General features: G+C 48.1%; 1 protein-coding gene across 2 annotated transcripts in view; it reads right to left on the reverse strand.

The window, feature by feature from the left end:
• The window catches only part of VWA5B2 (von Willebrand factor A domain containing 5B2), a 78,818-nt gene that overhangs the window by 48,388 nt on the left and 17,303 nt on the right, over positions 1–13,127 (reverse strand). The window contains exons 1-4 of one of the 2 annotated variants that reach the window (XM_084847651.1): positions 10,984–11,044; positions 10,245–10,398; positions 9,463–9,624; positions 7,967–8,186 (exon numbers count right to left, since the gene is read on the reverse strand). In XM_084847651.1, the coding sequence (XP_084703777.1) occupies positions 7,967–8,186; positions 9,463–9,624; positions 10,245–10,383 (521 nt within the window). In that variant the 5' untranslated portion in view covers positions 10,384–10,398; positions 10,984–11,044. Of the gene's footprint in view, positions 1–7,966; positions 8,187–9,462; positions 9,625–10,244; positions 10,399–10,983; positions 11,045–13,127 lie in introns of those variants that run through there. The other variant, XM_084847650.1, reaches the window with a different exon arrangement.

The following is a 13,127-nucleotide window of genomic DNA, read 5'->3' on the forward strand; positions in this document are numbered from 1 at the left end:
AACCCCCTGCTCAGTGCAGGAATCCAAGTCAAAGCATCCCTGACAGATGGCTGTCCAGCCTTGTCTTGAAGGCCTCCAGTATGCGAGAGCCCACTACCTCCCTAGGTAATTGGTTCCATTGTTGTATTGTTCTAACAGTCAGGAAGTTTTTCCTGATGTTCAGCCGGAATCTGACTTAGCAGAGTGTGGGTCAGTGTCCTACTGCAGGACAGAGGAAAGAACTGTATGACCAAAGGAGCAGTCTGCTCGAGCCCTAACATCCAACTGGTAGTGCCGAATAATGGCCTCAACCAGGTTGCAGCCCCGCACAGGTCAGGGATGGTGACTCCCCTCTCAAATATGACCAATGTCGCTACTGCACAAGTAGAGTGAGCTCAGACTGGGGCAGACGGTTTATTTATTTATTACATTTCTATACCACCCAATAGCCGGAGCTCTCTAGGTGGTTTACAAAGATTAAAAACATTTAAAAATACAATATACAGAGATTAAAAACCATTTACATAAAAAACACATGAACAGACAATATACACAAAAGAAACATATATCTAAAACAACTTTGAACAAACAATCTCAAAAGCAAACAACCATAAACATAAGACATTCCAGGATCGATTAAAACTTATCATATGCTGCCAAATGACTGGAAGAGAAAGGTCTTAACCTGGTACCAAAAAGATAACAATGTTGGCACCAGGCGGGCTTTGTCAGGGAGATCATTCCATAATTTGTGGGCCTCCACCAAAAAGGCCCTCTCCCTTGTTGCCGTCCTCCGAGTTTGAGACCAGTCATCTCATACACTTGCTCAATTGTCTTAATGACCCACAAGGCAAAGCATTGTGCCAAGACTGGGAGCCCCTTGTGCTTGCTGCTGTAACAGATGAACAGATGGGAGGATTATCAGAAAGACTCAGTCCTCAGCTTGTAAAAAGCCAGCGTCCAATGAACATCCAGGGAGTGAAGGGTCAACTGGAGTGGAGTAGACGGCAAAGGAAAGAAAGTTGAAAGAACGGTGCTTTGGTTTAGATCGAAGTCCAACCCCATTTTGGGAAGGAAACTGATGTCAGGACAGAGAACTGCCTTGTCTCTGTGAGAAGTGAGATACGGAGTATCAAGGCGGAGGGCGCATAACTCGCCAGAGCATCGTGCCAATGTAATGATCACCAGGAATGCCACCTTCCAAGTCAAGAGACAGAGGTCCGCAGTTACTAGTGGCTTGAAAGCTTGGAGGACAAGACCTGCAGGATGACCAAAAGGCTCCAAGTTGGTACCATCCATTGAACTGGAGGAGCTAGGTTGTGGCCCCCCTGGAGAAACTGCTTTGCCTTTGGATGCAAGAAGATAGAAAAGCCATCAACTGGGTGAGAGGTAGTAACCACAGCAAGGTAGATGTGAAGAGAAGAGAGTTTCAAACCTTTGTCGAACAGCGACAACAGAAACTGGAGAACTTGGTGCAAGGAGCTCCAAATGTGATCAAAACTTTCAGTAGGTGTGAAGGACGAGAAAGCAGCCCACTTATGGGCATAAGAAAATCTTGTGGCAGGCTTACGAGTAACATCGAGGATGCGCTGGACTGAAGCGGGAATGCTATCATCAGGACTGATTACTGGATCCTCCACGTCATCCTCTGGAATGTCTGGACTCCAGGTGCCGAACTCTGCCTCACTCTGGGGTGAGAAGGTGCAGAAGCCAAACGTAGTCACCCTTTGCCAGGTGCAGGCTGGTGAGGCCACCTAGGGGTGATAAGGCTAGAGTGTGTCCACACCTATCTTTGCCAGGACCTTGGTGATGAGTGGAAAGGGGAAAGATGTAGAATAGCACCCCTTTCCATACAAACATGAAGGCGACCTCCACCAATTCCAACTCGAGGCCCATTCAACTGCAGAATACTGGGCAAGCTACATTGTCCTTGCAAGCAAAGAGGTCAACATCTGATGTGCCCCACCAATGAAAGAGATTGGTCAGGATTTCTCTGCCCATCTCCTACTTGTGGGAGGGCAGCAAAGTCCAACTGAGCCAATTGCCAAGTACACATTAGCTGCGTGCATCACTACCAGCCCAAACCAACGGGACATGAGTGGTGCTGGGGAACATGGGTGGGAGGGTGCTGTTGCACTCATGCCCTGCTTGTGTGGTTCCTGATCAACAGCTGGTTGGCCACTGTGTGAATAGAATGCTAGACTAGATGGACCCTTGGTCTGATCCAGCATGGCTCTTCTTTTGTTCTCATGACATATACCACTGAAAGATCTGGAGAGTGAGGGCGACCGAAGGGAGTGATCTTGTGCCCCCCCACACAGTTGTTCAGGTATGTGACAACTGTGTTATTGTCCCACCAGGTCCAGCTAGAATGCCTTGAGCGCCTTGTAGACTACCCTCAGCTCCAGCAGGTTGATGTGCTTGGTGGTTTCCTTAGGTGACCACTGACCCTGTACCACGAGGCCTCCACAGTGAGCCCCCAATACTGTCATGTTCCTTCGTCCTCCCCCTTCACAATCAACGCACTCCAGGAAACAAGGCTTCAGGCTCACTACTTTATTACTTAATGAGTAGCTTCTTTACAAATGCAGATTTTAGGAAACTCTCAGATTGCAATGAAACAGCTAATCCACACATCTACAAATATCAATAGAGGATATGAAGTGGAAGTTAGGAAAGTTGCCAGCAGTCTGGGCAAGACCTTCTTGGCCACACTAGCTTCACAGGGATGCCCCCTCCCTTAGAGTGGCTCCCTCCTAGGTAGGCTTTTGTGACTGGCCAACTTGGTGGGGCCAAGGGCCCTGCCTCTAACTTTTCCTGCTTCGCTCTGCAACAGACCCTAGCATCTCTCAAGTCATGCCCCTCATTCTCCTCCTCCTTCTTTCCCTCCGAAACTTGAGTTCTCATGGTGGAGGAATAGGGGAGCCATTTAGGCTGGGCCATCTGTGTGTCAAGGTCTTGGGAAGGAAGTCTTGCCATATCTGGGCTCACTCCCCTGGTTCTGGCTGTTCCCATTCTGAATCTGAGTTGCCAGACATCTCCACATGCTCAAATTCATTCCTGACAAATACATGGGGTGGGGAGGGCTGAAGGAAGGGAACGCCCAGAATAAGGTGTTCTGGGCGTTCACTGTTCACCATTGTGACGAAATCTTCCCCACAAAGGAGTTTGAAGCCAGATATGAAGGGCATCATGCTCAGTGTTGAACAAGCAGAGGAACCAGTTTTGCAAGGTCCGCATATGCAAGCGGGCATATCATACGACCAATGTTGTTGCTGCCAAGCCAAGGAGGCACTGGATTTTGAACCTCATATAGTCCTCTGAGCAAGTAACTCAGCTGCCAGAGAAGCTAGAGAGTAGGCTATATTTCCTCACTGACATAGAGACCTAGCTTGTTTAGGAGACTGCAAGTCATCTCAATCAACCGAAGAAGCTGGCACCTGGTTGAAACTACAAGTTACCAATCATCTGTGTAAGGGTAGCTCCCCGCCCCATGCACCCAGAAATAGGAGAAGACTACTGCCATACACTTTGTGAAGACCCTCAGAGTGGTAGCGATGCCAAATGGCAACACCTGAAACTGGGAGATGTCGATTCCAATCATGAAATGGAGAAATCATTGGTAGGACCTTTTGATCATGATGTGAAAGTAAGCATCCTTCAGGTCCATCAAGGCGAACCAGTCTCCCTTGGACAGCAGTGGTAGGACTGATTATAGGGAGACCACATGGAACGTCCTGGGGGTAATGTAGTTGTTTACGTCCTGGAGATCCAGGATTGGATGAAGCCCTCCATCCCTCTCCAGTACTGCAAAGTACCGGAAGTAAAAACCATTGCTGAGATGATGTGGCGGCTTGGGTTCTATGGCGCTTTTCACCCAGAGGATTTGTACTTCTTGCTGAAGGACCAGTGATGGGACCATTGGTCGGAAAGTCCTGAGTGGAGGGAAGGCATCAAATTCAATCCGGTAGCCCCTTTGGATGATAATGAGGACCCAGGAATCTGATGTAATTTTGGTCCAGGCTGACAGAAAACAAGACAGGCAAATTCCGAAGACAGGAGGTAGAGCAGAGGGATGAAGAAAAAGAGGGGGAGGGGAGTCAAAGCCTACCTGTGTCACCGTTGCTGCCCCCATCACCCTTGTGGCAAAAGCTTCTAAACTTGGCCAAGGAGTCCTGCTTTCTCAGCATTGGAGCCTGCTGTTGAGACTCATGCCCTGATCCTGGTTTTGGTAAGGACACAATACCAGTGATGTGCTTGTATGAAGGAGGAAGCTGTTGGATCGATCCCATATACCATGCCATATTTCGTGCCCTCTGGACCAAGTCCACAGCCTCGTTGGTCTTTGCACTGAAAAGTCCGTGGCCATCAAACAGCAAGTTTATCCCTCTTGGGATAAACCTACTGACTTCACCCAGGCATGGCGCTGCAAAGCAACTGCACTGACTAGGACTTTATCGTCGCAGTCCACTTGGTGTCGAGACATGTCGATTTGCTGCTTAGACAGGCGCATAGCCTTACCCTGAAACACCAGAGCAAGATCTCTTTTGTCCTTGGGGAGCTGTTCAAGGGTGCGTCCCATCTTTTTCCAAAGGAAAAGCTGATAACTTGACAAAGCCACCTGGTAATCTGACACCCTTAATTCCTAGGGTTGCTGAGGAATATAGCCATCTGCCAAGTAAATCGAGGTGGCGACCCTACTTGTCAACAGGGGAGCAGTGGAGTCTCTGTGATTTACCCTGTGCTGCCTCAACATCAATAGTTTGGAGTAGGGTGAGTGAAGAGGAAAGTAGCATCCTTCTCCTGAACTTGAGACATCCTCTTGTGTAGTTTATACATGGGAGACATTGACAAGGAGGCCTTCCATGACTGTTGTATGGTATGGTGCAAGGCTGAAAGCAGCAGAATCGCCACTGGCCTGCTTCGGTATTCACAGCGTCAAACACTGGGTCATCGATAGTAGAGATGGTTTGCTGTGTCTCAAGACCCAAAGACTGAGCCATATGAATGACCTGATCTGAGAATTGCCCCAAATCCTCCAGCGGAGAGATTGCATCATGGGATCCTATTGAGGCATCTGGCGAGGAGACGGACAGATGCAATGAAGACTGAGAGGTCAAATCCAACTGATATTCATCAGTACCAGAAAGTGGGGAATCCACTGGCGGATTTGGCTTATGTTGTTGTGTGTCCTGTGCCCTCATCAGGTGCACAGAACCGCCAAAGCCAAAGGAACCTTGGTCAAGCGGTGAACTGGTGGAGGACACATAGGCATCATTTCATTCAATGGATGTGTTGGTGGTTTAGGCGGTGGCACTGGTTGGGAAGTTATCATTGGAGGGGGAGCCAGGAAGATACTGTCATCATCCTATGGTCTTGAGATCATGGCTGATGGTTCTGGTTGATACCAACAAACATCATGGTCATAGAACTCCTGGCGAGGATAGTAGTACTTCCGGTGGTATTAGTCCATACGATCAATGTCCCAATCTCGAACTCTCCTGTAAGGCATGTCCCATTTGGACTGCCTGTCTCAATCTGACAACAGTGATCTGGACCAGCATTGATGCCACTTGTAATGTCTAGAGGCATGACAATTCTGTACTGACGCCACTGAGAAGATGGAGTCCAGGGACTGAGGATGGCATGCTGAAGCCCCTCCATATCAAGGCGATTGGTACTGATTGTCATGAGGCAGTAACGGAGGCAGCTGGACCAGGAAAGCATCCCTAATCTCCCCCTCTGACGTTGATGCGACTGGTACTGGGTCTTGTGCTGGGACCAATACAGCCTTTGGAATCAGGGATTGTCGCATTGGTGGAGGACTGGGAACTGCGGTTGGAATCAGCGAACCGATTCTGCCATCTTTTTTTAGCTTTTCTTTTTCTTCTTCTTATGCTCAGGTCACGATTTAGAAGCTCTGGCCTTTTTCGTTATCTTTTTTGCCACCAATGGAGTCAAAGGCCACCCCGGCGTGAGTGGGACTTGTCTGTTCAGAGACTCCAGCTGTTTCAAAGTATGAGCTAGATTATGGAGCGAAGTTGACTCCAACACTTGTATAGGCCACGATGAGGCAGATATGCCTAGATATGCTAGGAGAAGCTAAGCCATTATCTCCTTTGGTACCTCCACTCCCCCCAGCGCCCGAGAACAGCACATAGCCAATCGGATTGATTCCTTTGGGCTTGTTTAGTGAAAACCAAGGCAAAAAAGGCACAGGGAATATCCGTCTGTCAGAGGTAGTTTGCTTCCACAATGTACACACTTCTGAAAAGGTGCCTGGAGGGCCATATGCCTGTCGGATGGTCACAAGATCGCAAAAATGAAATAATAAAATGATAACACAAAGTCAGAGGAAGAAGAACAGAAAGAAGAGAAAGAATAAAACCTTGGCAAAATGCTTTCAGAAATCAGTGAATGCGGAGAAGTTCCCTCACAAGGCTACCACAATGGCAGTTGACAGAGAACTGAGCAAATAGGTGGGAAGCCACTAGGGACATGCACGCTGGGACCATGGGGGAGGGTTCCCGCCAAAAGTCCTCAGGTATAGCAGTTTCCCAAAATGGGGCTCCATGCAGGCACAGAGTCCATATGTGTGAAGCGCAGAGACCACAAAGAAGAACTAACTACCTCATGATAGATTCTACCACAGGGGAACATTATTTACAAGAACAATTTAACCCAGCAAATATTTCACGAAGTTTTCACCTTAATGGTAAGGACCCATTTTGGCAGCTTTACAAAGGCATGATAAACATGGGCTGAGGTGTAAGCTGGGCACACTTCTATGGCAACTGCACAATGGTTTCACCACATGCTGAGCCCTGCTCAGACCCACCCAATTTACTCTTTCAGATCACCAATTTTGATCATGTAAATTGCTTCCTCAAGAATGAGAGAGTTGTGGGGTGGGGGAAGACAACTAAATTTGAACACTGGTCTGTGGGTTTAGAAGACAATTTCCTGCTCCCACCATGGCAAAGGGTCATGGGTTACAATGCTAAAATCTTCAGTCCAACCTTTGTACAAATTCCATTAAAGGATACAAATGGGACCAGCAACAAAACATTGCGGTGTGTGGAGTGCTCCTATTCAGTGTTTCAGTGAGTCAGCCATGCCCTCCTCCACAATACTCTGTTCGATTTCTCATCTCATCTGGTTTTCTGCTCCCCACCCACAACAACAGTCAGTCAGCGTTCTGTGGCCACTGAGCATGTTCAGTCCCCATTGGGCTGGGTTTTTCCCCTAAATATTTGTTTTTATTTCTGCCAACTGTGGAGTTTCCCCAAGACTGTTGATACTTCCTTCTTGTACATGAATGGTGCCATGTTGGTTACAGAAGCACTGTCACTTGCCTCTGAACATCAAAGATAGAGGGTATGATGCTGAGTCAGGGTCATGTGACTCCCAATGAGCTTCTAATTGGCCCAGACTCCTATACTCTATTATTTGTGCCACATACCCAGGGCTTGAGTAACTCTTGTGCGGGTTGCTGCCTGGACGTGTGGACTGTGGATTCACACTGACTGCAGTCCTTCAGCTCACAGGCCACAGTAAAAATGGTGGTCAAAATGGTGCTCTAAGTTAACCATCTTCAGCCCCCTCAAGATCATGTTTCAAGCCCTTTGGCTTCTCTGAGGTCTCTCCAGTTCCTTACACACACCTCAAACCTTCTCTCTTTTTCTTCTGCGTTTACCCACTAGAGAACCCAACAGGTTCTCTGATGTGCATTATGCTGAAAGCACAAGGCTACCTAGGATGTGGGAAACCATAGTGGGAGAGTGTCCTACAGTGCAAGGTTGTTTGGTATGGTGATGCTGGAGTGCAAATTGAGAACCTGTATGAGTCAGTGTAACAATTCTACCCCCCTGTGTCCTTCTCATGACATAGCTACTTGCTGGCTATTAGTGGCTCCCAAAACTTCCTCAACCCCCATCCCATATAGCAGAGACTGCGAGAAAGCCATGAAAATCACCATAGAGCCAACCTGTCGTCACACAAGCCTCTTGCCTCACTTTCACTTTCGGGGATGGATACGATGAAGGGCATGAGCACAGATGGGAAGAGGACACGTAATGCGCCACTTGGCAGGGTTGCCAGCTCCTGGCTGCTGCTGAAGATCACAGTCAAAGTTTCTGAAGGCCCAATTGGACCTGTGCTGATGATGAAAGTAGAACGAGCTAAGTCTTCATCAAGGATCAAGTGGCCTAGGCGGAAAGTAGAGAGGAGGTAGTTAGGAAGGTGCCTTGGACAGACTCATGGGGGAGGCTACTACCTTCTCTATGCTAGAGTCTAAAAGCACATCACTACCCAGACAGCACAGGGAAGACTAGAGTCACCCATAGCCCTCACTTCCTGCTCCCATTTGAAAGCTACCACTGGGATGGCAAAACCACAATGCATGTGGCGGAATCACTCTAAATATTACTAATTATCTCACTGAAGCTTCTTGATGTCGTATGTACATCCCAGTCATTCTGCATACTCTTGGCAAACTGAGGAAGGTTAGGCCAAAATCTGTGGATTTATATAGCCACCCAGTAATATTTTGCAAGCAGTCTTGTCATGACATCCCATGTCTTTGGTCACATACACAAGAAGAGATTAAAAAAATACAAATTCATCAAACGGTGCCAAATCAAATTCCTCATAATTAGCTTACGGCATAGTAATCAGGAAATAAATCTGAATACACCCAGGCACAGAGTTGCTTACCTCCAAGGTGTTACCTGAAAATGGTGTTAAATACAGTGGCCAGACAGAGACTTCCCACCTTCAAGCATGGCAGCAATTATTGAGAAGCACTTGGTGATTGGATTTGATCTATTCAATATCTGTCTGATTATATCCACTGTCTGAAATGCTCAAAGCCATTTCCCTTCTTTTGCTGGTTGTGTCTCTGTTGGACCCAGGACTGTTTCCTTTGACAAGCAAAGGGCTGGATGTGCCTGATCTCGTCTGATCTCGTAAGCTAAGCAGGGTCAGCCCTGGTTAGCACTTGGATAGGAGACTGCCTGGGAATCAGGCTTCCTGCACTGAGCAGGGGATTGGACTCGATGGTCTTGTAGGCCTCTTCCAATTCTATGATTCGATCCTTTTGACAGAACTCTGGGCTCCAAGCCCAGGGTGTTCCAACCTGGTGCCCTCCGGATATGTTGACTATAACTCTCATCATCCCCAGCCAACATGGCCATTGGCTGCACAGGCTGGGCTGATGGGACTTGTAGTCAAATACAACTGGAGGTCACCAGGTTGGGGAAGGCTGTTCTAAAGCTATTCCAGCTGTCCAATGGATCTCTCTAACCTGCCTTTAGCTCTAGCCTATGGATAGTGTTCTTGGAGTTGGAAGCTGATCACTTTATCACATGGAAACAGAAGAGGAAAACCACCTTTGGTGATTCTTCCACACCAAGGATATGCCTATTTGAATCTGCCATGAGCTGGTGGGACAAAGCACTGCAAGGAGATGTTACCACAACCAACCGTTAGCGCAGCAGAGTGGCTGGTTCCAACTTGCAGTACAGTCAAGGCAGCAGTCCTCCAGCCGGGGCCGGTTCTGGATCTGGAAGGTGAAGGTTCTGCTTCCTGTCACAGCTGCAAAGCTGGAGATGACCTCTGACTCCTCCAGGGGATAAATGAATATTCCTGTGCACAAAAAGCCAGGCTGATCCCCAAGCAACAGTCCTCCCATTGCATTCATTTTATCTGTCTCCTTATTATAACTATCACAGAAGAGGTGGAAAATGACACCCAGTTCCATACAGGGCAAGAAACCTCAGCTTCATCCACACAGCTATTGTAAATCATCTTAATTCTACCATAAATTAAAGGTACAGATATACCCTGTACCCAGAAGAATCTGCTGGCCTCTTCAGGAATGAAGACTTCACAGAAAAGATTTAAGAGTGATAGGAACATGGGAAGCTGCTTTTTTATAACAGACCATTGGTCCATCTAGTTGACCCTGACTGGCAGTCGCTCTTTAGGACTTCAGGCAGGATTCTTCCCTAGCCCTACTTGGAGAGGCCGGGAATTGAACCTGGGACTTCCTGCATACAAAGCAAGTGCTCTACCACTGAGCTATGACTGCTACAGCAACAAAGAAGTAGTCCATATCTATATGTGTCTGCCAACAGGAGCCATGCACCTGAAGCAGCACAAAAAGAAAGGGTCAAGGACCAACACAGTACCTATTCAATCAGGAACAGCATTGCCTACCATCTATTCAGGTATAATCTGCCGGTGAAGCTCCAAATAGCTCTTACCTTCCACAGGCTGCTGCTCCAGGTTGATGTATGTAAGGTGAGCAGTGAGTCCCAGGGAATACCCATTGGCACAGGCCTTCACACATGAGCTCTGTAGAGGAAGGGCGGTCCAGGCTGGCAGGCAGTACAAGCCCGGCATGATCTACAGATGGAACTAACAAGCCGCACCGCCCACAGTCAAGTTGAGAAAAAACAAGGAAAAAGTAGTGAGGAAGCTAAATCAACAGAGGAGGCAGGGGTAGAACCTTCTGTTCATGCTAGTATAAAGACCGTGTCACCACGGGTGCTAGAAGTCTGAGAATGATTGGATGAAAATATGTTTGGCCGCTTCCCTTGCGACTGGAACAACTGTCAGGGAGCATTTCCTTCTTTCCTTCCCTCTATGCCTCTCAACTTTCCAATTATGTCCTGCGTCAGCTCCCCTTCCATGAGCACGCCAATAATATGACCTCTTCCTACTACATTAAAGCAAGCCTCCCCCCATCACAGCAAACAGGATCTTCCAACCCACCTCCCTCCCTCTTATTCATCCACACAATCAGCCTCTCTCCTTCCAATAAGAACCCCCTCCCATTACATGAAAGCATAGACAGACCTACCCTTCTTCTGTTGCAGGGAAAGGGGGTGTCCCAAGCCCCCACCCAAGAAGCCCCACCTCCACCCCACCTTCACCCAGGCCTGAAAAACAAAAGGTGGGAGGTGTGGGGGGAGAAGGAAAAAAATGCTGCCTTTCTCTCACCAGCCCTGAGCCAGGGCCATCCAAAATGGTGCCATTCTTGCACACACACACCCTCTCTCTCACTCACACACACACACAACCCCCCCACCCCGCGTGCAGGGCATCACGGGAGGAGCAGCAGCAGCCCCTCCCTCCTTGCTCTCTGATTTGTTCCATTGGAAACAATGCCAGTGTGGTGTAGTGGCAAGAGTGTTGGACTAGGAGCTGGGAGATCCAGGTTCTAGTCCCCACTTGGCCATGGAAGCTCACTGGGTGACTTTGGGCCATTCACAGACTCTCAGCCCAACCCACCTCACAGGGTTGTTGTTGTGAGGATAAAATGGAGAGGAGGAGGATAATGTAAGCCGCCTTGGGTTCCTTGCAAGAGGAAAAAAGGCGGGGTATAAATGCAATAAATAAATAAACAATGCAATCTGGGCAGGGGGAGCACAGCCATTGCCCCTAGCAACTACCCTGAGGCCTAGCAGTGCCCAGTGGAGCCTGTCCGTGAAGCAAAACAAATAAAAACAAACCCAAACAGAAACAGAAAAAAGGAAAGTGGGACGATGCAGGTAATGGAGGTCAAAAACACATGATGTCAGATCAGGCGCTGTTTGGCACGGAGCAAATAAATGGCACTGAACTGTAGGAGACTGGCGCAGAAGAAATAAACATACTGTTTTGCTATTGAAGCTTGAGCTTTGAACTTCTTTGAAGTTCAAAATTTTCTCCATATCTACGCTGCTCAAGCTTCAATTTTTTGAAAAATGAGTAAAATCGGTCTGGGAGATCTCTAGTAATAAGCATTATGTTAAAGTATTCTTATATAGATTAGAGAGGATCTGGGGACCAAGAAGAAGGAGCCAGAGTCCCAGAATCTCCTCTGGAAAGAACTTAGATGTTTTCAACCCACTTTATTAAGGCAGAGCAATCTGCATGACCAGATGCACATTGCTCTGATCCTTATTTCAAGCCAATAGTGAAGTGGCCAAGCAATGACTTCATCACTTACTCTGTTGTCTTACCCTGAAATGAAGCTTATTGGAAAGAGTACAAACCCCTGGGCAACCGGAGTAAATGTGTTTGGTACATGACCATGTTGCCCCAGAGGCAGCCTAAATCAGGATTGAGACAACACACACGTACTGTCAGAGCCTTGTAGGTTATAGCCAGGATTTGATTAGAAGTAGCCTGGAAGGGCTTGGGCCTATTCAGCCTCTGGAATGTCAGAATCTGTGTGAGTCTGTCTCTATCAGTGTTCTCAGAGCAGAGCCAGGGGGGATTCACCCAACTCCCTGTCCAGCTGCTGGTCTGGCCTTGGCCGGCAGGGAGGCTGGAAGCTGTCTGTGGCAACCTCACAGAGGTGGGGTGGGGTTTGCAGAAGGGTCACCCAGGTTGGAGCGTCACTGCTGGAGGGCTGAGCAGTGCCGCCCTGTTTAGACAGAGGCCTTGCTGAAAGGCTAAAGGCCCTTGTCTGTCAAGGGATCCGGAGGGGGTGTCTTGCAGACACGCCTTCCCTTTTAAGCTGCTGCAAAGGCAAAGAGCCTTTGCTAGGAACATCTCATCTTCATTGCTCGAAGCCTTCTCTGTTTGGATCCATCATCGTCTGGGCTTTTGGAGGCACTCTGCGCATGAACTGGAACTCTGGATTGTTAAGGACTTGCCATGAAAAGTACTGTGAGGCTTTTCACAGACTTGAACTCTCGTTTGTTGTGGATTGTGTGTCTCTGTTTGTAGTCAGCTCAGAGTACGGCAGGCTGGGTTTGATCTATGACTTTTGGACTTCCCTCTGCCAGAACTCATGCAGTGTGGAGTTGCCAATGCGAAAGTGGTCGAACTCCTTGCGTGTGTGGGTATGCCCTTCCCTTGATCTTGACGGGCCTCGACCATGCAGCCTGGAGTTATCAACGGAAGATTTCAAGTTGGTCTAACTCTCTATGGGTGTGGTCTTGTTTTGGCCTTTTCAAGAAGTTATCCCTTGATTACCTGATGAGTTCATTCCAGGAATCATTCCCTTTCCATGTCTGGGGTTGGAACCCCATGTAAGGACTGTCTGAGTTACGTATGCCAGGAATCGAGTCCCTTCCCTTGTGTTCAGAACCATGGAAGTGGCAACGGAGAAACCATGTTGATGAGGATCTCAGTCATGGTAGTTGTTGTTGTTG

The sequence above is a fragment of the Heloderma suspectum genome, chromosome 3 (genome assembly GCF_057233095.1).
Source record: "Heloderma suspectum isolate Gila_16-S chromosome 3, 16-S_ref, whole genome shotgun sequence".
In the NCBI taxonomy this organism is placed as follows: domain Eukaryota; kingdom Metazoa; phylum Chordata; class Lepidosauria; order Squamata; family Helodermatidae; genus Heloderma; species Heloderma suspectum.